Source organism: Dipodomys merriami, unplaced genomic scaffold (genome assembly GCF_024711535.1).
Source record: "Dipodomys merriami isolate MVZ:Mamm:240054 unplaced genomic scaffold, mDipMer1.0.p SCAF_52, whole genome shotgun sequence".
In the NCBI taxonomy this organism is placed as follows: Eukaryota; Metazoa; Chordata; class Mammalia; order Rodentia; family Heteromyidae; genus Dipodomys; species Dipodomys merriami.
In genome coordinates this window covers 6,114,275-6,133,336 of record NW_027206091.1, presented here as the reverse complement: position 1 = coordinate 6,133,336, position 19,062 = coordinate 6,114,275, and the positions used below count along the sequence as shown (strand labels likewise).

At 51.8% G+C, this 19,062-nt stretch overlaps 3 protein-coding genes across 7 annotated transcripts; 1 reads left to right on the top strand and 2 right to left on the bottom strand.

Annotated features, from left to right (window-relative positions):
• Positions 1-1,655: 1,655 nt before the first annotated feature.
• On the bottom strand, positions 1,656-4,800 carry LOC138811067 (androgen-binding protein homolog). 2 transcript variants are annotated; one of them, XM_069998590.1, is made up of 3 exons: positions 4,538-4,800; positions 3,500-3,681; positions 1,656-1,876 (listed from the first exon to the last, which is right to left on the bottom strand). In XM_069998590.1, the coding sequence occupies exons 1-3, from the start codon at positions 4,656-4,658 to the stop codon at positions 1,817-1,819; spliced, it is 363 nt and encodes a 120-aa protein (XP_069854691.1). In that variant the 5' UTR covers positions 4,659-4,800; the 3' UTR covers positions 1,656-1,816. The 2 variants fall into 2 exon arrangements, with proteins under 2 accessions (XP_069854691.1, XP_069854692.1); XM_069998591.1 differs by lacking the exon at positions 4,538-4,800 and adding an exon at positions 4,196-4,254.
• A 3,225-nt stretch (positions 4,801-8,025) lies between these two features.
• Positions 8,026-8,909, top strand: LOC138811068 (major allergen I polypeptide chain 1-like). Its single transcript, XM_069998592.1, has 3 exons — positions 8,026-8,087; positions 8,173-8,360; positions 8,808-8,909. The coding sequence occupies exons 1-3, from the start codon at positions 8,027-8,029 to the stop codon at positions 8,835-8,837; spliced, it is 279 nt and encodes a 92-aa protein (XP_069854693.1). The 5' UTR covers position 8,026; the 3' UTR covers positions 8,838-8,909.
• A 6,805-nt stretch (positions 8,910-15,714) lies between these two features.
• Positions 15,715-18,546, bottom strand: LOC138811318 (major allergen I polypeptide chain 2-like). 4 transcript variants are annotated; one of them, XR_011367356.1, is made up of 3 exons: positions 18,433-18,546; positions 17,749-18,102; positions 15,715-15,898 (listed from the first exon to the last, which is right to left on the bottom strand). XR_011367356.1 is itself a non-coding variant. In XM_069999048.1 (3 exons), the coding sequence occupies exons 1-3, from the start codon at positions 18,497-18,499 to the stop codon at positions 15,782-15,784; spliced, it is 360 nt and encodes a 119-aa protein (XP_069855149.1). In that variant the 5' UTR covers positions 18,500-18,546; the 3' UTR covers positions 15,715-15,781. The 4 variants fall into 4 exon arrangements, 2 of the variants coding, with proteins under 2 accessions (XP_069855149.1, XP_069855150.1); XR_011367355.1 differs by having other exon boundaries at positions 18,442-18,546; XM_069999048.1 differs by having other exon boundaries at positions 17,749-17,924.
• Positions 18,547-19,062: the final 516 nt, after the last annotated feature.

The following is a 19,062-nucleotide window of genomic DNA, read 5'->3' as shown; positions in this document are numbered from 1 at the left end:
ACTCAGAACTGTAATCCTAGCTATACAAGAGGGTGAAATCTGAGGACTGAGGTTCAAAGCCAGAGAGCACAGGAAAGTCTGTGAGACTTTTATCTCCAATAAAGCATGGAAAAGCCAACAGTGGAGCTATGGCTCAAGTAGTAGTGGTAGAGAGCCAGCCTTGAAAAAAAAAAAACTGAGGGAATGCATGCAGGCCCTGAGATCAAGCTCCACTACCAGCACACGCGCACAGCACACGCGCACACTTGCGTGTATCACACACTCACACACACACACACATACACACAAACTGGCTGTCCTCCATTGTCTTCCTCAGAATAGCCCACAACCCCAATGGTGGTGGGATTGCCATCCATCTACATATCAAGATCTACATATGAACTATTCATCACCCAGAGAACCAGGGTAACTGATGTTGGCAGTGCTTATAATATGTAATTTGGTAACTCTTCCTGCATGCCACACTTGCCTGTAAATACTTCAAAAACTGCAACACTGATGAATTTTAGCTTTTCGTGATGCTGCTTTGTGACATATTGTTATAGAATTAGTACCAGAAAGCTAAAACATCTATTTTTTCTTTTTTTTTTTTTTTTTGGCCGGTTGTGGGGCTTGAACTCTGGGCCTGGGTGTTGCCCGGACCTGTTCAGCTCAAGGTGAGCACTTGAGCCACAGTGCCACTTCCGGCTGACTGGTGGCCAACTGGAGATGAGACACACTGACATTCCTGCCCAGGCTGGCTTTGAACGGTGATCCTCAGAGCTGAGCCTCCTTAGTAGCTAGGATTACAGGGGTGAGCCACCGACGCCTGGCTTTAGAACTTGTCTTCATAGGGGAACAAGTAAAGGAAAGAACAGACAAAACAAGGGAGAAAGGGGACAGGGAGGGGCTAATGCAGTCAGGATCTGCAATGTACATATGAATATGCAACGAGGTAATTCCAATGGGTGGGTGGGGGTGGGAGAGATGGAGTGGAAGGCGATGGAAGGGGTAATATTGTTTCTGGATGCTTTGTGCTTGTAAACTGACACCCTCCCATACACCTTATACAAGTATTGCAGGTAAAGAGAAGGGGTGACATGGTCCAAAAGGAAATGCACTCTTTACTCCACATATTTAACTGTAAACACTGATTAGCATTTTCAAATAAAAGTAATTTTAAAGACAATAAAAGTGATATAAACAAAAAATCAAGTGTGCATGCATGCATGCGTGCGTGCGTGTGTGTGTGTGTGTGTGTGTGTGTGTGTGCGCATGCCTACAGGTAAGAGTTCCTGGGCCTGAACTCTGGGCCTGGGCGCTGTCCCTCAGCTCGTCAGCTCCAGGCTAACCCTCTACCACTTGAGCCACAGCACCACTTCGGGCTTTTTTCTTTTTGCTTATGTGGTGCTGAGGAATCAAACCCAGGGCCTCATGCATGCAAGGCAAGCGCTCTACCACTGAGCCACCTTCCCAGCCCACAGCCCCCATTTTATACCATCAGAGAGATGACATGGCTGTGGCCAACAGCACATAGCTACTCAGTGGCAGGGTCTAGAGTCACCCTGGTTCCCCTGATGCTAGACCCTATGCTGAGTAGCCATGTGTGTCACATCCCAAGATTTCCTGCCAGGCCCCGCACGCAGCCCACACAGCAGGCAGACAGCAGGCACACGGAGCTAGGCTGCCTGGGTTTATTCAGACACAGGAGTCAAATGGGCCATGGGTGGACACAGGTATCTGGAGTCCAGTGCATTGGGGTGGAGTCCGTCATGAATGGGTGGGTGGACAGGCACCAGTGGCAAAAGACTCAGCCCTCTAAGACACAACACCATTGTCAACCAGTGAGCGAATTAAAATAAAACAAGGTACACTCTGGGCTGGTGGTGATGGTGCTCTGAAAAAGAGAAACAGGGGTGTGAGGGGGAGGGGCAGGGATGGAGGTGCTGCACATGCTGGAGCTCTGGCAGGACTAGCCAGTGCCCCCAGGATCACCCAACCCCCTCACCCCCAGTGATTCAGCCCCATCACAGCAGGAAATTCTAGCTCACAGTGTACCTGCCCCAGCAGGGACTGGAGGCCGCACACAACCATCAAGGTTGAATGTGGACAGTTTCCCCAGTCAGGGAGAAAGAGCTGAGAAGGTTCTGGAGGACATGAGGGCAGGGGAGGCAGCTGAGTCTGGGTTTGTGGAAAATCTCCTGTAGCTGATGGTATCCGTCAGGTGTGTGGGGTATGAACATGTTCTAAACACACACATGTAAGCCAGGTGCCAGTGGCTCATGCCAGTAATCCTAGCTCCTCTGGAGGCTGAGATCTGAGGATCTTGGTTCGAAGCCAGCTGGGGCAGAAAACTCCCCCTGAGACTTATCTCTCCAATTAATCACTAAAAAAAAAGCGGGAAATGGCTCTGTGGCTTAAGGGGTAGAGCGCTAGCCGGGAGCACAAAGAGGCCCAGGGACAGTGTGAGGGCTCTGAGTTGAAGTCCCACAACAAACAAATTCAAATGAAAAAACCCACACATGCATGAGTGTTATAAACAGCCTTAGGCACCCTGTGCGCCTTTACTAGTTCAAGAAATTTCTTACATCTGGGTGCCCTGAGCTCACGCCTGTCATCCCAGCTACTCAGAACTCTGCGATGATGTAAGGATCAAAATTCAAGACCGGCTCCAGTGGTTCACACCTATAATCCTAGCTACTCAGGAGGCTCAGATCTGAGGATTGCGGTTCAAAGCCAGCCCAGGCAGGAACGTTCATGAAACTCTTATCTCCAAAAAAAAACACTAGAAAACTGGAAGTGGCGCTGTACAGCTCATGTGGTAGAGCACTCACCTTGAGCTGAAGAGCTGAGGAACAGCACTCAGGCCCAGATTTCAAGCCCCACAACCAAAAAAAAAAAAAAAAGGATCAAGATTCAAAGCCCAGCCTGACACTGCTGGCTCATGCCTGTAATCCTACCTACTGAGGGGCTGAGACCTGAGGATCTTGGTTCATAGTCAGTCCCAGAAGGAATGCCCATGTGTGTGTGTGTGGTGGAGCCTGAACTCTGCATCTGGGCGCTGTCCCTCAGCTCTGCAGCTCTTCAGCTCAAGGCTAGTACTCTACCACTTGAACAAAAGCACCACTTCCAGCTTTTTGTGCTTATGTGGTGCTGAGGAATTGAACCCAGGGCCTCATGCATGCAAGGAAAGCACTCTACCACTGAGCCACCTTCCCAGCCCCATGCCCATGGCTCCAAACCTCTGATCTTCAGGTCACAGCCTATTAAGTAACTAGGATGAGAGGTGTGAGCCCCCGGTGCCTGGCAGTACTGTCTGAAGGTATTCTATTGGCTCATTTTAGGGGAGATTGCCAGGCATGGTAGGAACATGTGGCAGAGCAGGCTGGCCATGCCCCTGTGGTAGTGTCAGCTGTGTGGCTATGGGGGGGTGGGGCAGTGTGCCCAGCTGCACACACTGCTGATGGCTGCTGTATCTGGAGGAAGCCATCTACAGTGTGGCTCTCAGGGAACATGTTACCATGACGACGAAATCCAACAACTTTGCTGTCACTCCGGCCTCATTGTAGCACTCCTGGATCTTCCCGAAAGCTGCCTTCTCCTCCTCCGTGGCACCCACGCCCAACAGGGAGGTGTTCAAGGCTTTCTTGTCCCCAGTGGTCAAAACACTGAAGATTGCATAAAACTTGGGACAAGCTTGGGCTGTAAAAAGTCAGAAAAGACCTTCCATTAAGGGCCCCATCCAAGCTGGGCGAGGGTGGCTCACACCTGTCATCCTAGCCACTCAGGAGGCTGACATCTGAAGATGGTGTTTTGAAGTCACACCCTGCAAGAATGTTGCTGAGACTCTGATCTCCACTGAACCACCAAACAGCTGGAAGTGGAGGGAGGGGTGGCCTAAGTAGTAAGTAGAGTGCTAAGCCTTGGGCACAAAGATCTCCAATGTACCACCAGAAAACTGAGAATGGCTCAAAGTCATAGAAAACTAGCCTTGAGCAGAATAACTCGGGGATGGCACCTAGGCCCTAAGTTCAGGCACCATGACTAGTCCCCAACTCCCAAATCCCCTCCCATTGGAGGCTCAGAGCTTTGAGGTTTCCTCAGGACTCTGGGCAGGGTCCTCCCAACCATCCCCTCCATCTGTCCCTAGATACAGCTTGGAGAGGCCTGTGGAAGGATCCAGAAAGCCATCTGCCCTCCCTCCTACCTCTCCCACCTGACTGGAAGCCCAGGTCCAACAACAGCAAGGCCAGCACAAGCAGTGTCTGCTTCATGGCTCCCCTGCTGGAGGATGAGCTCAAGGCAGGGTTTCTGCAGCTTTTAAACCTCTGCACCCCACCCACCCCCTGCCCAGCCCTCACCTGCCCTGCTGATCCCCACTGCCTAAGGGCCAGGCCCTCCTGAGTCCCCAAGTGGGCCCTGGGCCCAGGGAGTGGGGTGAGTAAACACAGGAAGTCCCTCCCACCAGGAAGCAAATGGCAGAGATGTTTATCCCCATGCTGTGGCCTTGGGGAAAAACCTGGTCTGACCCTTTGCCAAAAGAGCAATAACTGCTGACCTTTTTCAGTGCATCCATTCTGAAATCCACATCCTGTTGTGGTAGCCCTCCAAAATAATCCAAGCTTCCTGACCCCTGCATGGCACAGAGCTCCCCAAAACCAGGATGTGGAGCCAGCCATGGGAACACAGGATAGGTGAGTGGCCAAAAATCACCAGAAATAAGCCAAGAGCAAAGAGACAAAAGGTATCTGGTCTCCCTGATATGTGGATGTTAAATACAAAATTCAAAGAGATATGACCAAGTAAATAGGACTTGAGAAACAAAGGACCTGCACTCATCTGGTCGAATCATTACTAAATGACCCCATGCTGCTGACCACATAGATAGTATATTATGACATACATGCACACATCTGAGGGAAACTAGGACACAGAATCTGAGGACACAGGAAAAACATACAATAGAGGGGCCCATCAACTGCACTGCACATTGATTAAAGTGAACTAAGAAACTCAAGGACAGGGATGGGATGGGCTGGGAAAGAAATGTGAATTATCATCGTATTTGGGGAAAATATCTATAGTGTCCAACTTTGTAGAGTCCATAAGCTTTACAGACCATGATATCGACAATGCAGCTCACGAAGGTTAGAATTTGTTTGTGATTTTCACTAAGTATCCTTTGGTCTGGAAAGGTGGCTCAGTGGTAGAGTACTTGCCTTGCATGCATGAGGCCCTGGGTTTGATTCCTCAGCACCACATAAGCAAAAAGAAAAAAGCTGGAGGTGGCGCTGTGGGTCAAGTGGTAGAGGGCTAGCCTTGAGCTGAAGAGCTGAGGGACAGTGCCCAGGCCAGAGTTCAGGCCCCACAGCCAGACCCAAAAAAAAAACAAAAACAAAAACTAAGTACCCCTTTTCCACAATCCTGAGAATTTTGTGTAATTTGTACAATAACTTAATCTCAAAAAAAAGAGAGAAAAAAAAAAGATTGTGCTCTACGACTTGGAGTCACAGGTCTAGTTCTGGCATTTTGTTTGGTTGTTTTTTTTTTTTTTAACTGTATTTTTTTTGTCTTTTCTTTTTTGGTACTGGGGATCGAACCCAGGACGTTGCACTTGCTAGGCAAGCGCTTGGTCACTGAGCTACATCCCAGCCCTAGTTCTGGCATTTTGGTGATGAGTTGAAGATAAGAGTTTCATGGACCTTTTTGCCCAAACTGGCTTTAAGCCATGATCCTCAGATCTCAGCCTCTGAGTAGCTAGGATGAAAGGCATGAGCGTCAAGAGGCAGCAGTCTTTTACTGTGGTCTAAATGAGGAGAAAAACAGCAGGGGCCAGAGCTGAGGGCTGGGCTGTGCTGGCTGGCAGAGCCCTGGTTTCACCCCTCAGGAGACCCCAAGTTCTGTCCCCAGCACTGCTGAGGAAGAAAGCACAAGCACATCGGGCCACCGGCTCCAGGGCTCCTTCTCAAGGTGCCTCAGGCCAAGGTCATGAGAACAAAGACCAAGAAAGTGTCATGGCTCAGGATGTGGACAGCCGATGCTGCCCCTGGGATCTGGCACCTGCTTCTCCAGATATCAGATGAGTATCCTGTTTGGCCCAGAGTTCTAGTTCTTCTTCTTCTTCTTTTTTTTTTTTTTTTTCCAGAAGTGGGGCCTGAACTCTGGTTCTGGGCGCTGTCCCTCAGCTCCTCAGCTCAAGGTTAGCCCTGGACCACTTGAGCCACAGTGCCATCTCCGACTTTTTCTGCTTATGTGGTGCTGAGGAATCAACCCAGGGCCTCATGCATGCAAGGCAAGCACTCTAACACGGAGCCACCTTCCCAGCCATTTTTTTGTTTTGTTTTGCCAGTCCTGGGGCTTGAACTGTGGCCATTGCACCGTCCCTGAGCTTTTTTTGCTTAAGGCGAGCACTCTACCACCTGAGGCAGAGTTATAGCTTAGTGTAGAGCAATGGCCTGGCTGGCATGAATGCTTGTGTTGGATGTCAAGCATTACACAAAATGTAAAAGAAGATCTATGAAGCAGGACACCAATGGCTCACACTTGTAATCCTAGCTACTCAGGAGGCTGAGAGCTCAGGACTGAGGTTCAAAGCCAGGCTGCGTAGGAATGTCTGAGAGCCTTTGATCTCCTTTAAACCAGCAGAAAACCGGAAGTGGCACTGTGACTTAAGTGGTAGACCACGAGTCTTGAGCTGAAGTGCTTAGCGACAGCACCCAGGCCCAGAATTAAAGTGCTATGAACCATCTCTCCCCCCAAAAAGATCTACAAAATGCTGGGCGCTGGTGGCTCACACCTGTAATCCTAGCTACTCAGGAGGCTGAGATCTGAGGATGGCAGTTCAAAGCCAGCCTGGGCAGGAAGGACCATGAGATTCCTATATCCAATAAACCACCAGAAAACCAGAAGGGGCGCTGTAGCTCAAGTGGTATTGGGCTCGCGTTGAGCTGAAGAGCTGAGGGACAGCGCCCAAGCCCAGAGTTCAAGCCCCCCGACTGACAAAAAAAAAAAAAAAAGATCTATAAAGTGTTGGGAGACATATGGGGAGTGTGTCTGGACAAGGCACAGATGCTACAGGATTGGGGGGGTCCTGGGTGTGGACCCCACAGAAGCGGAGGCCACAAGTGGCTTGGCTCTTGCTCAGCCCCCGGCTGTGCAGCGTCCTGAGCAGAAGCAGGGATGAAATCCAATCCCACAAAGCTGTGCGGCGCCCCTGCACAGGTGACAGCCAGGGCGGCAGCACATGAGTTATTAAAAGAAAACTAGTTGCCGTGCATGGAGGTCGCTTCTAGTTACTCAGGACACTGAGTCTCAGGCAGGAAAGTGCATGAGACTCCTTTTGTGTTGTCAGACCTGGGGCTTGGTCCCCCAGAGCCTCCTGTGCTGACCCTGAGCTTTTCTGCTCAAGGCTAGTGCTCCAGCACTTTGAGCCACAGCTCCCTTGCAGCTTTCTGATGGTTCATTGGAGGTAAGAGGCTCACAGACTTCCTTGCCTAGGCTGGCTTTGAACCAAGATCCCCAGATTCCAGCCTCCAGGATAGCCAGCAGGAGGGATGTGAGCCACTCCTTACTCAGCCTCCTGAAACTCTTTATCTCCCAAGAATCACCAGAAAACTCAAAGTGGAGCTGTGGCTCAAGTGGTAGAGCACTCATCTTGAGTAAAAAAAGGCTCAGGGCCAGGGTTCCAGACATCCAGATGTGACCCGATGTTAAGCAGACCAGCTCTGTGGCTGTGGGGTCAGGAAGATGGTGTCCACCCCTCCAGCCCCCATGGCTAGTGAGATGTTCCTGGGGCTGCTGTGTAAGCTGACACATGTGGCAAGCAGACAGCCAGCTCCCTCTGTTGACTCCGGATAGTGTCCTTTGCCAACACTCACACAGGACCTGGATCAAGGCTGTGTCTGGGGGGGGGGGGGCAGGGGTAATTGGCAGGATGGGTGCTCTCCACAGGAACCTCAGACCCAGGCCCCTCCCTGAGCACTGTGTGCCAAGATCAGGGATAAAAGGGCCCTGCCCTGGGTCGGGCAGCACCTGCGCCCACCGCATCATGGCGCCCACTAGTGTCCTGGCCCTGCTGGGTGCTGTTCTGCTCCTGACCACGGGTGGACGTGGGTGCTGGGCTTGGGTGCTGGGATGGAGGCAGGGCCCCGCGGGACGGGCTGTGAGGAGGGCTCACCTTGCCTCTGTGCTCAGGCTGTGACATCTGCCCAGCTGTGCGCGACGACGTGAACGTGTTCATCCACGGCAGCCAGGAAGAGTACGTGAGCAAGGTGGCCACGTACCGCAGCGAGCCCGTCTTCCTGCAAAACGCGGCCAGGCTCAAGGCGTGCGTGGACGCGAAGCTTACCGCCCAGGACAAGGCGCTGGTGGACAGCGGGCTGGTGAGAGTGCACGGGGCCACCAGCTTGAACACAAATGTCAGGGAAAGTGCCCCGGCCTGAGATCAAGCCCAGGAGCCCCTCGCCCCCTCCTCAAAACCCCTATCCTGTCCTCCCCTCCTTGGCACACCCTACTGGGGAATCAAAGAACAGCCCCCATTGCTGGTGGGGCTACATCCTGAGGGGTGCAGTGAGGGCTGACTGTGGCCCCAGAGCCCCTGCTCCCTCGCCAGGTACTCCCACATGCCCACCCAGCCCCACAGGTCACCCCTGCAATGACAGCCCCTCAGACCTCTAGACAAGCAGTCCCCCCGGTGGCCCTGACCCCCATCCTTTCCCACCTCCTAAGCCCCACTGCAGACCAGGCTGCAGCCCCTGGGGTGCCGGGTGGGGGGAGTCTGCGGGCTCCCTGCCCCCCTGGGGCTCACCAGCTCCCTGGCCCCTGTGCAGGAGAAGATATATTCCAGCCCTTTATGTTGATGGACCTCCTCCAGCCACTGCCTGCTCACCAGAGATCCACATCCCAGTGTGTTGGCTAGAAGGTTCTGGAAATAAAACCTGGGCAACTCCTCTAAAAATTTTGTGAAATTTGCATAATCAATTGCAATAAAGAGAAAAAAAAAAGATGGTGCTCTAGCACTTTGAGTCACAGGTCTAGTTCTGACATTTTGGTGATGAGCTGAAGATTTTCATGGACCTTCTTGCCCAAACAGGCTTTCAGCCATGATCCGCAGATCTCAGCCTCCTGAGTAGCTAGGATGACAGGCATGAGCCAGGGGCTGGAAGGTGGCTCAGTGGTAAAGCGCTTGCCTTGCATCCATGAGGCCCTGGGTTCGATTCCTCAGCACCACCGACGCAAAAAAAAAAAAAGCTGGAACTGGCACCGTTGCTCAAGTGGTAGAGTGCCAGTCTTGAGCTAAAGAGCTGAGGGACAGTGCCCAGGTCCTGAGTTCAGGCTCCATGACCAGACACAGAAAAGAAAAGAAAAGAAAGGCATGAGTGTCAAGAGGCAGCAGTCTTTTACTGTGGTCTAAATGAGGAGAAAAACAGCAGGGGCCAGAGCTGAGGGCTGTGCTGTGCTGGCTGGCAGAGCCCTGGTTTCACCCCTCAGGAGACCCCAAGTTCTGTCCCCAGCACTGCTGAGGAAGAAAGCACAAGCACATCGGGCCACCGGCTCCAGGGCTCCTTCTCAAGGTGACTCAGGCCAAGGTCATAAGAACAAAGACCAAGAAAGTGTCATGGCTCAGGATGTGGACAGCCGATGCTGTCCCTGGGATCTGGCACCTGCTTCTCGAAGTATCAGATGAGTATCCTGTTTGGCCTAGAGTTCTAGTTCTTCTTCTTCTTCTTCTTTTTTTTTTTTTCCAGACATGGGGCCTGAACTCTGGTTCTGGGCGCTGTCCCTCAGCTCCTCAGCTCAAGGTTAGCCCTCAACCACTTGAGCCAGAGTGTCATTTCTGGCTTTTTCTGCTTATGTGGTGCTGAGGAATCAACCCAGGGCCTCATGCATGCAAAGCAAGTACTCTACCACTGAGCCACCTTCCCAGTCGTTTTTGTTTTTTTGTTTTGGCCAGTCCTGATGCTTCAACTGTGCCCATGGGCACTGTCCCTGAACATCTTTTGGTCAAGGCAGGCACTCTACCACCTGAGGCAGTTATAGCTTAGTGCAGACCAAAGGCCTGACTGGCATGAATGCTTGTGTTGGATGTCCAGCATTACACAAAATGTAAAAGAAGATCTATGAAGCAGGACAGCAATGGCTCACACTTGTAATCCTAGCTACTCAAGAGGCTGAGAGCTGAGGATTGAGGTTCAAAGGCAGGCTGAGTAGGAATGTCTGAGAGCCTTAGGTCTCCTATAACCAGCAGAAAACCAGAAGTGGCACTGTGACTTAAGTGATAGACCACTAGCCTTGAGCTGAAGAGCTCAGGGACAGCACCCAGGCCCAGAGTTCAAGTACTATGAAAGATCCCTCCCCCAAAAAAGATCTACAAAGGTTTTTGCAGCATAGGGGGAGTGTGTCTTGACAAGACACAGACGCTGCAGGATGGAGGGGTGTCCTGGGTGTGGACCCCACAGAAATGGAGGCCACAGCAAGTGGCTTGGCTCTTGCTCAGCCCCCAGCTGTGCAGCGTCCTGAGCAGGAGAAGCAGGGATGAAATCCAATCCCACAAAGCTGTGTGGCGCCCCCTGCACAGGTGACAGCCAGGGCGGCAGCACATGAGTTATTAAAAGAAAACTAGTTGCCGTGCATGGAGGCCGCTTCTAGTTACTCAGGATGCTGAAATCTGAGGATTGAGGGTCAAAGACAACCCAGGCAGGAAAGCGCATGAGACTCTTTTTGTGTTGTCAGTCCTGGCGCTTGGTACCCCAGAGCCCCCTGGTGCTGACCCTGAGCTTTTTCCGCTCAAGGCTAGTGCTCCAGCACTTTGAGCCACAGCTCCCTTGCAGCTTTCTGATGGTTCATTGGAGGTAAGTCTCATAGTGGTGCTGTGGCTCAAGTGGTAGGGTGCTAGCCTTGAGCTGAAGAGGTGAGGGACAGTGCTAAGGTGCAGAGTTCAGGGCCTAGACCAAAAAAAAAAAAAAAAAAAGAAAAAGAAAAATGTACAAACTGTGTCACAGACTTCCTTGCCTAGGCTGGCTTTGAACTAAGATCCCCAGATTCCAGTCACAGGGCTGCCAGTAGGACAGATGTGAGCCACTCTGAACTCAGCCTCCTGAGACTCTTTTCATCTCCCAAGAATCACCAGAAAACTGAAAGTGGAGCAACCCAGATCTTCAGTAAAAAAAGGCTCAGGGACAGGGCGCCAGATATCCAGATGTGACCAGATATGAAGCAGACCAGCCCTGTGGATGTGGGGGTCAGAAGATCTTGTCCACCGCCACTCTCAGTGGCTAGTGAGATGTTCCCGTGGCTGTTGTGTCAGCTGACACGTGTGGAGGGTGGACAGCCAGCTCTCTCTGTTGCCTCTGGATATTGTCCTTCACCAACACACACACAGGCCATGGATCAGGGATGTGTGTGGTGGGGGGGTGGGGTGGGTGGAGATAGGAGTCTCAGGGTCTCTCCTGCCTGGGCTGGTTTTGAACTGCAACCATCAGATCTCAGCCTCCTGAGTAGCTAGGATGACAGGTGTGAGCCACAGGTGCCCTGTTGAATCCTCTTCTCACAGAGAAGGGATCTCAGGCCCAGGGAGGTCTGCTCAGGTCCCAGTGTCATGATCTGCTCTGCCCACTGCTAAAGACACAAAATATATATGCCTCTGTTCCTCTCTGAGCCTCTTTTTTTGGTGTGTGTGTGTGTCCGGTTGTGGTGTGTGAACTCTGGGCCTGGGCGCTGTCCTCAGATCTTTGGCTCAAGGCTAGCATTCTACCACTTGAGCCACAGCGCCACGTTCAGCTTTTTTTTCTGCTTATATGGTGCTGAGGAAGTGAACCCAGGGCCTCAAGCATGCAAGGCAAGCGCTCTACCACTGAGCCACCTTCCCAGCCCTCCGACCCTCTTATAGGAAGTAGCACCTCCTATCTGCAGGCCTGTGGTGAGCCCCACAAAAGAGTGGGTGAAGCCAGGTGCTGCGTAATTGGTGTGTGTAATACAAGCTACTCACGAAGCTGAGACTGAGGATCCCAATTTGAAGCCCGCCTGAGCAGGAAAGTCTAGGAGACTCTGATCTCCAACTAACAACCACCACCACCACCACCACCACCACCACCACCACCACCAACAACAACAACAACAAAGAGCCATAATGTTAGCTGTGGCTCCAGTGGTAGACAGAGCTCTATCCTTGAGAACAAAGCTGAGGGACAGCACCAGGCCTAGAGTTCAAGTCTCAGGACCACCCCGACCCCCAAAAGAAAAAATGAGAAAACCATCCACTTTAAGCGTGTGGTGGCAGAGAAAGAGCAGAGGGCAAAGTTCAAAGTGCAGAACCTAGACATCAACTGTCAGTGTGCCTCAGTTTATCCTAAAAGAAGAGTCTCTGGACACTCAGATCTGTCCTCGGCTCTCACCTGGAGTTTTTCTCAGGAGGTACCTGCAGTGTCTGGGCATGGCTCTGGCCCCTCTTTCAGATCCCTGTGAATGTGCTGGGGTTCACCAAAAGGCTCCCTAGGAGCCCTCAGACCCTCGAGATGAGAGGCTCAGGAGGCCCAGAGGTGACAACCCGTGGGGGATGGGAGCGTGCATTCCCGTTTGCACTTGTTGTCACCAACGAGACAGGCTGGCACTCAAAGCAGTTTGTGGAGCCCCTTGTGCTGGATACGGGCAGAAAAGGAACCACAAACCCACGTACATGGAGGGGGAACTCACCCCAAAACTTAGTTCCTGGAGGACAGCAGCAGGAATCCCTTCTCAGGGCCCTGGTCACATCCACCTTCCCCTTTGGCTCCTCCATGCATGGCACCACCTGACCACTGGGGGGCGCCCTCTAGTTGAACAGCAGAGGAGACTCACCTTGACCAAGTAGAGCCTGAACCCAGGACTCAGGCCTTAAGTTCAAGCCCCAGGACCAGCTCACCGATATCCACACCCATACACAGCCCACACACACAAAGTCACCTGCTTCCTCTTAACAAGGGCATGAGAAATTTTGAGCATGTAGTGGTCTTTCTTCCCAAGAATTTCCTAATTTAAGAAGAGTGTGTCTGTGTGAAACCTTCAGCTTGAACTGAGGGCTTAGGTCCTGTCCCTGAGCTTTTTCTCCTCAAAGCTGGTGCTCTACCACTTGAGCTCAAGCTGCACTTCCAGGTTTTGCTGCTTAATTGGAGATTAGTCTCTTGTTCTTTCTTTTTACTAGGTTGGAACCATGATTCTCATAATTCAGCCTCCTCTGTAATTCGTACTACAGGAATAGGGCATGAGAAACCAGCTAAAATGGTAGATTTTCATTAACATGTTAATATATTAACTATATTTAAATTACTTAAGCTGTACTTTTCATCCTTTTTTCTTTTATATGGAATTAATCAAAGGAGATGGCTCACAAGATCAAAGGATTTTGAGATCTCAATCAATCAGTGTCTCACTTGCTCTTTTGCCAGAACTTGGGTTGTCTTTGTTCATGTTCTGCTGTTGCTCTACCACTTGAGCCACAGTTCCAGGTCAAAATTCACTGAGGGACAGTAGAGTACACAAGATGCAAATGACTTTACACCCATGGTGAGGCCAATTTGGGCAGCAAATTCTCCCTGGAGCTTCACTGCTTATGAGCCACAGCTGCCAAAGTAACCATTCAGGAAATATCATCTGAACACCTGCTCTTCCCTACCAAGAAATCCTGATCACCCAGGTATCAGGGGCTAACATCTGTAATCTTAGTGACTCAGGTGGTTGAGATCCAGAGGATCATGGTTTAGAAAAGTCCACAAAATTCCATGTCCAAAATACTTAACCTGGGTGCTGGTGGCTCACACTTGTAACCCTAGCTATTCAGAAGGCTGAGATGTGAGGGTAGCAATTGCAAGCGGGGTGAGGCTGTAAAGTCTGTGAGACTCATTGTCTCCAGTGAAACACCAAAAAGCTGGACCTGGAGCTGTGGCTTCACTTCAAGTGGTAGACCTCTAGTCTTGAGCACAAAAGCTCTGGGACAGCGTCCAGGTCCTCCATTCAAACCCCAGCACAAGAACAAATACATTGTTTTGTTTTTGTTTTGCCAGTCGAGGGGCATGAACTCAGGGCCTGGCCTCTGTCCCTCAGCTTCTTTTGCTCAGGGCTAGGCATTCTACCATTGGAGCCACAGCGCCTCTTCCCGCGTTTTCTGCTTATGTGGTGCTGAGGAATCGAACCCTGGCCTCGTGCATGCCAGGCAAGCGCTCCACCTCTGAGCCGCCTTCCCAGGCCTGTTCCGCATGTCTCGTGCGCGCGCGCACTCAGTGCTGGGACTCGGTCCGGCGCTGTCTCGGGCTGTCGCGCTGCAGCCTGGCGCTCCACCAGCAGAGCCGCATCTCCGCGCGCAGCATCCGGCGGCTCCCTGGCGGCCTCCTCTCGCGGCCTCTCCCGCAGGCTGACTGCGCAGCGGGGCCTCAGCGCTCGGCCTCCTGCGGAGCTGATCGCGGCGCGAGCGGCCGGCCCGACGCGGGTGCGGCACGCGGGCTAACGCCGGGGTCTGTCGCGCAGTCTCCAGGCCCTTCCCGGTCCCGCTGACCTCTGACCCTCGCGGTCTCACGGGGCCCGCGCCTCCCCCGACACCCCTCTCACCTCCAGGCTCCCAGAACCTGCAGCGCGGAAGCCTGACGGACGCCGACCCACGCCCCGCCCACACACCCGCGCCACCAAGCCGGAAGCCCCGCCCTCACTCCAGTGCCTCTGTGTTCTAGTGGTCCGCCGCTCGACGCAGAGGCATCTGGGTAATGTAGTTTTCTCTCCTGCGCAACGTCCATCCCCTTCGAACTGCATCCCTGGTGTAGCTTAGCACGTGGGACTCGCTGAGCCCCTAGGCAGGAAGTGGGCTATTGTGTGAACAGTCCTTGCTACGGACAAGTAGCTTTGTCTTTTGGGTACTGGCTTCATCTCTTTGGGATATGCACCCAGGAGTGAGATGTGTGCTCTATTTGTACTAAAATCTGCACTTTAAGGAACCCCCAGATTCTTTTCCCCTGTGGGGAGGGCACATGCTGGGGAAGGGGTTACATTTCTGACCCATAAATGTGTGTGTGTGGCTGGAGTTGTTTGGTGGGTGGGGGTAGGGGCGAAATTAAGGAGATGAGAATCAGGCCACCAGCGGCCCTACCACTTGAACCACGCTTCCAGCCCTACTATATATTGTGCTGGTTGTTTTGGAGATAGTGTCTCATAGACTTCCCCCTTAGATTGGTTTGAATCTTGATTCTCAGCATCAGAGCTTCGTAAGTGTTTAGGACTGCAGGCAAGAGCCACCAGCAAGGCCCTTGTGCCTTCAGTGTGTTGCACTGTTTTCTCCTAGCTTCTCCATTTTAATAGAGCATACCTGGCGTCTGTATGTGAAGGCCTGGCTAATTTTACTTAACAATCATGAATTCCCTCTCCATCCATTTGCTAGAAATGACATAATTTCATTCTTGACATCTGGCAGGTGAAGCCTGTGTGTGCATGTGGGTGTGTAAAAGCACACACACGTGTGTATACATATATGTGTATTGTATGCATATGTATCTCATTTAGTCTGCAAACAGCCCCATTTTATACCATCTGAGAGATGAAATGGCTGTGGCCAACAGCACATAGCTACTCAGTGGCAGGGTCACCCAGTCACCCTGGTTCCCCTGATGCTAGACCCTATGCTGAGTAGCCATGTGTGTCACATCCCAAGATTTCCTGTCAGGCCCTGCACGTAGACCACACAGCAGGCAGACAGCAGGCACACGGAGCTAGGCTGCCTCTGTTTTATTCAGACACAGGAGTCAAATCGGACGTGAGCGGACACAGTGCATTGGGGTGGAGTCCATCATGACTGGGTGGTTGGCAAGGCACCGGTGGCAAAAGACTCAGCCCTCTGAGACTCAACACCATTGTCAACCAGCAAATTAAACAAGGTACACTCTGGGCTGGTGGTGATGTTTCTCTGAAAAAGAGAAACAAGGGTGTGGGAGGGAGGGGCAGGGATGGAGGTGCTGCACATGCTGGAGCTCTGGCAGGACTAGCCAGTGCCCCCAGGATCACCCAACCCCCTCACCCCCAGTGATTCAGCCCCATCACAGCAGGAAATTCTAGCTCACAGTGTACCTGCCCCAGCAGGGACTGGAGGCCACACACAACTATCAAGGGGAAATGTGGATAGTTTCCCCAATCAGGGAGAAAGAACTAAGAAGGTTCTGGAGGACATGGGGGCAGGGGAGGCAGCTGAGTCTGGGTTTGTGGAAAATCTCCTGTACCTGATGGTATCTGTCAGGTGTGTGGGATATGAATGTGTTCTACACACACACATGTAAGCCAGGTGCCAGTGGCTTATGCCAGGAATCCTAGCTCCTCAGGAAGCTGAGATGTAAGGATCGTGGTTCGAAGCTTGGAACACAAACAGGCACAGGGACAGTGAAGGCCCTGAGTTCAAGCCCCACAACAGACAAAAAAAATTCAAATAAAAAAACCCCACACCTTGGGCTGGGAAGGTGGCTCAGTGGTAGAGGGCTTGCCTTGCATGCATGAGGTCCCGGGTTTGATTCCTCAGCACCACATAAGCAGAAAAAAAAAAAGCCAGAAGTGCTGCTGTGGCTCAAGTGGTAGAGCGCTAGCCTTGAGCTGAAGAGCTGAGGGACAGCGCCCAGGCCCAGAGTTCAGGCCCCAAGACCGACCAAAAAAAGCCCCACTTGTGTATGTGTGTTATAAACAGGCTCAGGCACCTTGTGTGACTTTACTAGTTCAAGAAATGTCTTTTTCTTTTTTTGGGGGGGTGGGAGGGGTCTGGTCGTTGGGCCTGAACTCTGGGTCTGGGCGCTGGCCCTCAGCTCTTCAGCTCATGGATAGCGCTCTACCACTTGAGCTACAGCATCACTTCTGGCTTTTTTCTTTTTGCTTATTTGGTTCTGAGAAATCCAACCCAGGGCCTCATGCATGCAAGGCAAACCCTCTACCACTGAGCCACCTTCCCAGCCTGTCAAGAAATTTCTTATATCTAGATGTCCTGAGCTCATGCATGTCATCCTAGCTACTCAAAACTCTGGGATCTAAGTGCCTAGATTCAAAGCCAAGCCAGGCATGAGTGGCTCTCACCTGTAATCCTAGCTACTCAGGAGGCTGAGATCTGAGGATTGAATATCAAAGCCAGTCCCAGAAGGAATACCCTTGAATCATGTGTGTGTGTGTGTGTGTGTGTGTGTGTGTGTGTGTGTGTGTGTGTGTGTGTGTGTGTTAGTGGAGCCTGTACTCTGGATCTGGGGGCTGTCCCTTAGCTCTTCAGCTCAAGGCTAAAGCTCTACCACTTGAGCCACAGTGCCACTTCCAGCTTCTTGTGCTTATGTCATGCTGAGGAGTTCAACCCAGGGCTTCAGGCATGCAAGGCAAGCACTCTACCACTGAGCCACCTTTCCAGCCCCAATCCCATGAGTCTTATCTCCAATAAACCACCAGAAAACAGGCTCAAGTGGTAGAGTACTAGCCTTGAGCATAAAGATCTCAGGAACAGAGTCCAGGCCCTGAGTTCCAGACCAGGACCAACAACAAAAATGAGAAGAATATTAGCTTTATTATTTTTTCCCATAGGTTAGCAGACTAATGGAACAGTAGTGGAATTTTTATTTCTTTTTGTTGGTCAGGGGGCTGTCTGGTGACTTACTGGAGATAAATCTCAGGGACTTTTCTTCCCAGGCTGGCTCCAAACCTCAGATCATCAGATCTCAGCCTCCTAAGTAGCAAGGATGATGGCCTGGTGTATTTGGAGGAAGCCATCTACAGTGAGCCTCTCAGGGATCATGTTACCATGAGGATGAAATCCAAGAACTTTTCTGCTACTCCGGCCTCATCATAACAATCCTGGATCTTCCCGAAGGCTGCCGTCTCCTCCTCCGTGGCACCCAGTCTCAACAGGTAGATGTCCAAGGCTCTCTGGTTCTCAATGTCCAAAACAGCCAAGATTCCATAAAAGATGGGACAAGCTTGGGGTGTAAACAGTCAGGACAGACCTTCTATTAAGGGCCCCATCCAACCTAGGCGATGGTGGCTCACACCTGTCATCCTAGCCACTCAGGAGGCTGACATCTGAAGATGGTGTTTTGAAGCCACACCCCGCAGGAATGTTGCTGAGACTCTGATCTCCACTGAACCACCAAAAAGCTGGAAGTGGAGGGAAGCGTGGCCTAAGTAGTAAGTAGAGTGCTAAGCCTTGGGCACAAAGATCTCCAATGTACCACCAGAAAACTGGAAATGGCTCAAAGTCATAGAAAACTAGCCTTGAGCAGAACTCAGGAATGGCGCCTAGGCCCTAAGTTCAGTCACCATGACTATTCCCCAAGTCCCAAATCCCCTCCCATTGGAGGCTCAGAGCTTTGAGGTTTCCTCAGGACTCTGGGCAGGGTCCTCCCAACCATCCCCTCCATCTGTCCCTAGATACAGCTTGGAGAGGCCTGTGGAAGGATCCAGAAATCCATCTGCCCTCCCTCTTACCTCTCCTACCTGACTGGAAGCCCAGGTCCAACAATAGCAAGGCCAGCACAAGCAGTGTCTGATTCATGGCTCCCCTGCTGGAGGATGAGCTCAAGGCAGGGTTTCTGCAGCTTTTAAACCTCTGCACCCCACCCACCCCCTGTCCAGCCCTCACCTGCCCTGCTGATCCCCACTGCCTAAGGGCCAGACCCTCCTGAGTCCCCAAGTGGGCCCTGGGCCCAGGGAGTGGGGTGAGTAAACACAGGAAGTCCCTCCCACCAGGAAGCAAATGGCAGAGATGTTTATCCCTATGCTGTGTCCCTCTGGGGAAAAACCTGGTCTGACCCTTTGCCAAAAGAGCAATAACTGCTGACCTTTTTCAGTGCATCCATTCTGAAATCCACATCCTGGTGTGGTAGCCTCCCCAAAATAATCCAAGCTTCCTGACCTGCATGGCACAGAGCTCCCCAAAACCAGGATGTGGAGCCAGCCATGGGAACACAGGATAGGTGAGTGGCCAAAAATCACCAGAAATAAGCCAAGAGCAAAGAGACAAAAGGTACCTGGTCTCCCTGATATGTGGATGTTAAATACAAAATGCAAACAGATACGACCAAGTAAACAGGATTTGAGAAACAAAGGACCTGCACT

Excerpts from the sequence above, each read along its gene's own strand:
- LOC138811067 (XM_069998590.1), bottom strand. The coding sequence starts at position 4,658 with ATGGCTGGCTCCACATCCTGGTTTTGGGGAGCTCTGTGCCATGCAGGG. Across the intron at positions 3,682-4,537 it reads GAATGGATGCACTGAAAAAG|CCCAAGCTTGTCCCAAGTTT; the intron begins GTCAGCAGTTAT and ends GACTTTTTACAG. Across the intron at positions 1,877-3,499 it reads TGTTGGATTTCGTCGTCATG|AGCACCATCACCACCAGCCC; the intron begins GTAACATGTTCC and ends TCTCTTTTTCAG.
- LOC138811068 (XM_069998592.1), top strand. The coding sequence starts at position 8,027 with ATGGCGCCCACTAGTGTCCTGGCCCTGCTGGGTGCTGTTCTGCTCCTG. Across the intron at positions 8,088-8,172 it reads GCTCCTGACCACGGGTGGAC|GCTGTGACATCTGCCCAGCT; the intron begins GTGGGTGCTGGG and ends CTCTGTGCTCAG. Across the intron at positions 8,361-8,807 it reads CGCTGGTGGACAGCGGGCTG|GAGAAGATATATTCCAGCCC; the intron begins GTGAGAGTGCAC and ends GCCCCTGTGCAG.
- LOC138811318 (XM_069999048.1), bottom strand. The coding sequence starts at position 18,499 with ATGAATCAGACACTGCTTGTGCTGGCCTTGCTATTGTTGGACCTGGGC. Across the intron at positions 17,925-18,432 it reads CTTCCAGTCAGGTAGGAGAG|CTTGTCCCATCTTTTATGGA; the intron begins GTAAGAGGGAGG and ends TTACACCCCAAG. Across the intron at positions 15,899-17,748 it reads TCTTGGATTTCATCCTCATG|AGAAACATCACCACCAGCCC; the intron begins GTAACATGATCC and ends TCTCTTTTTCAG.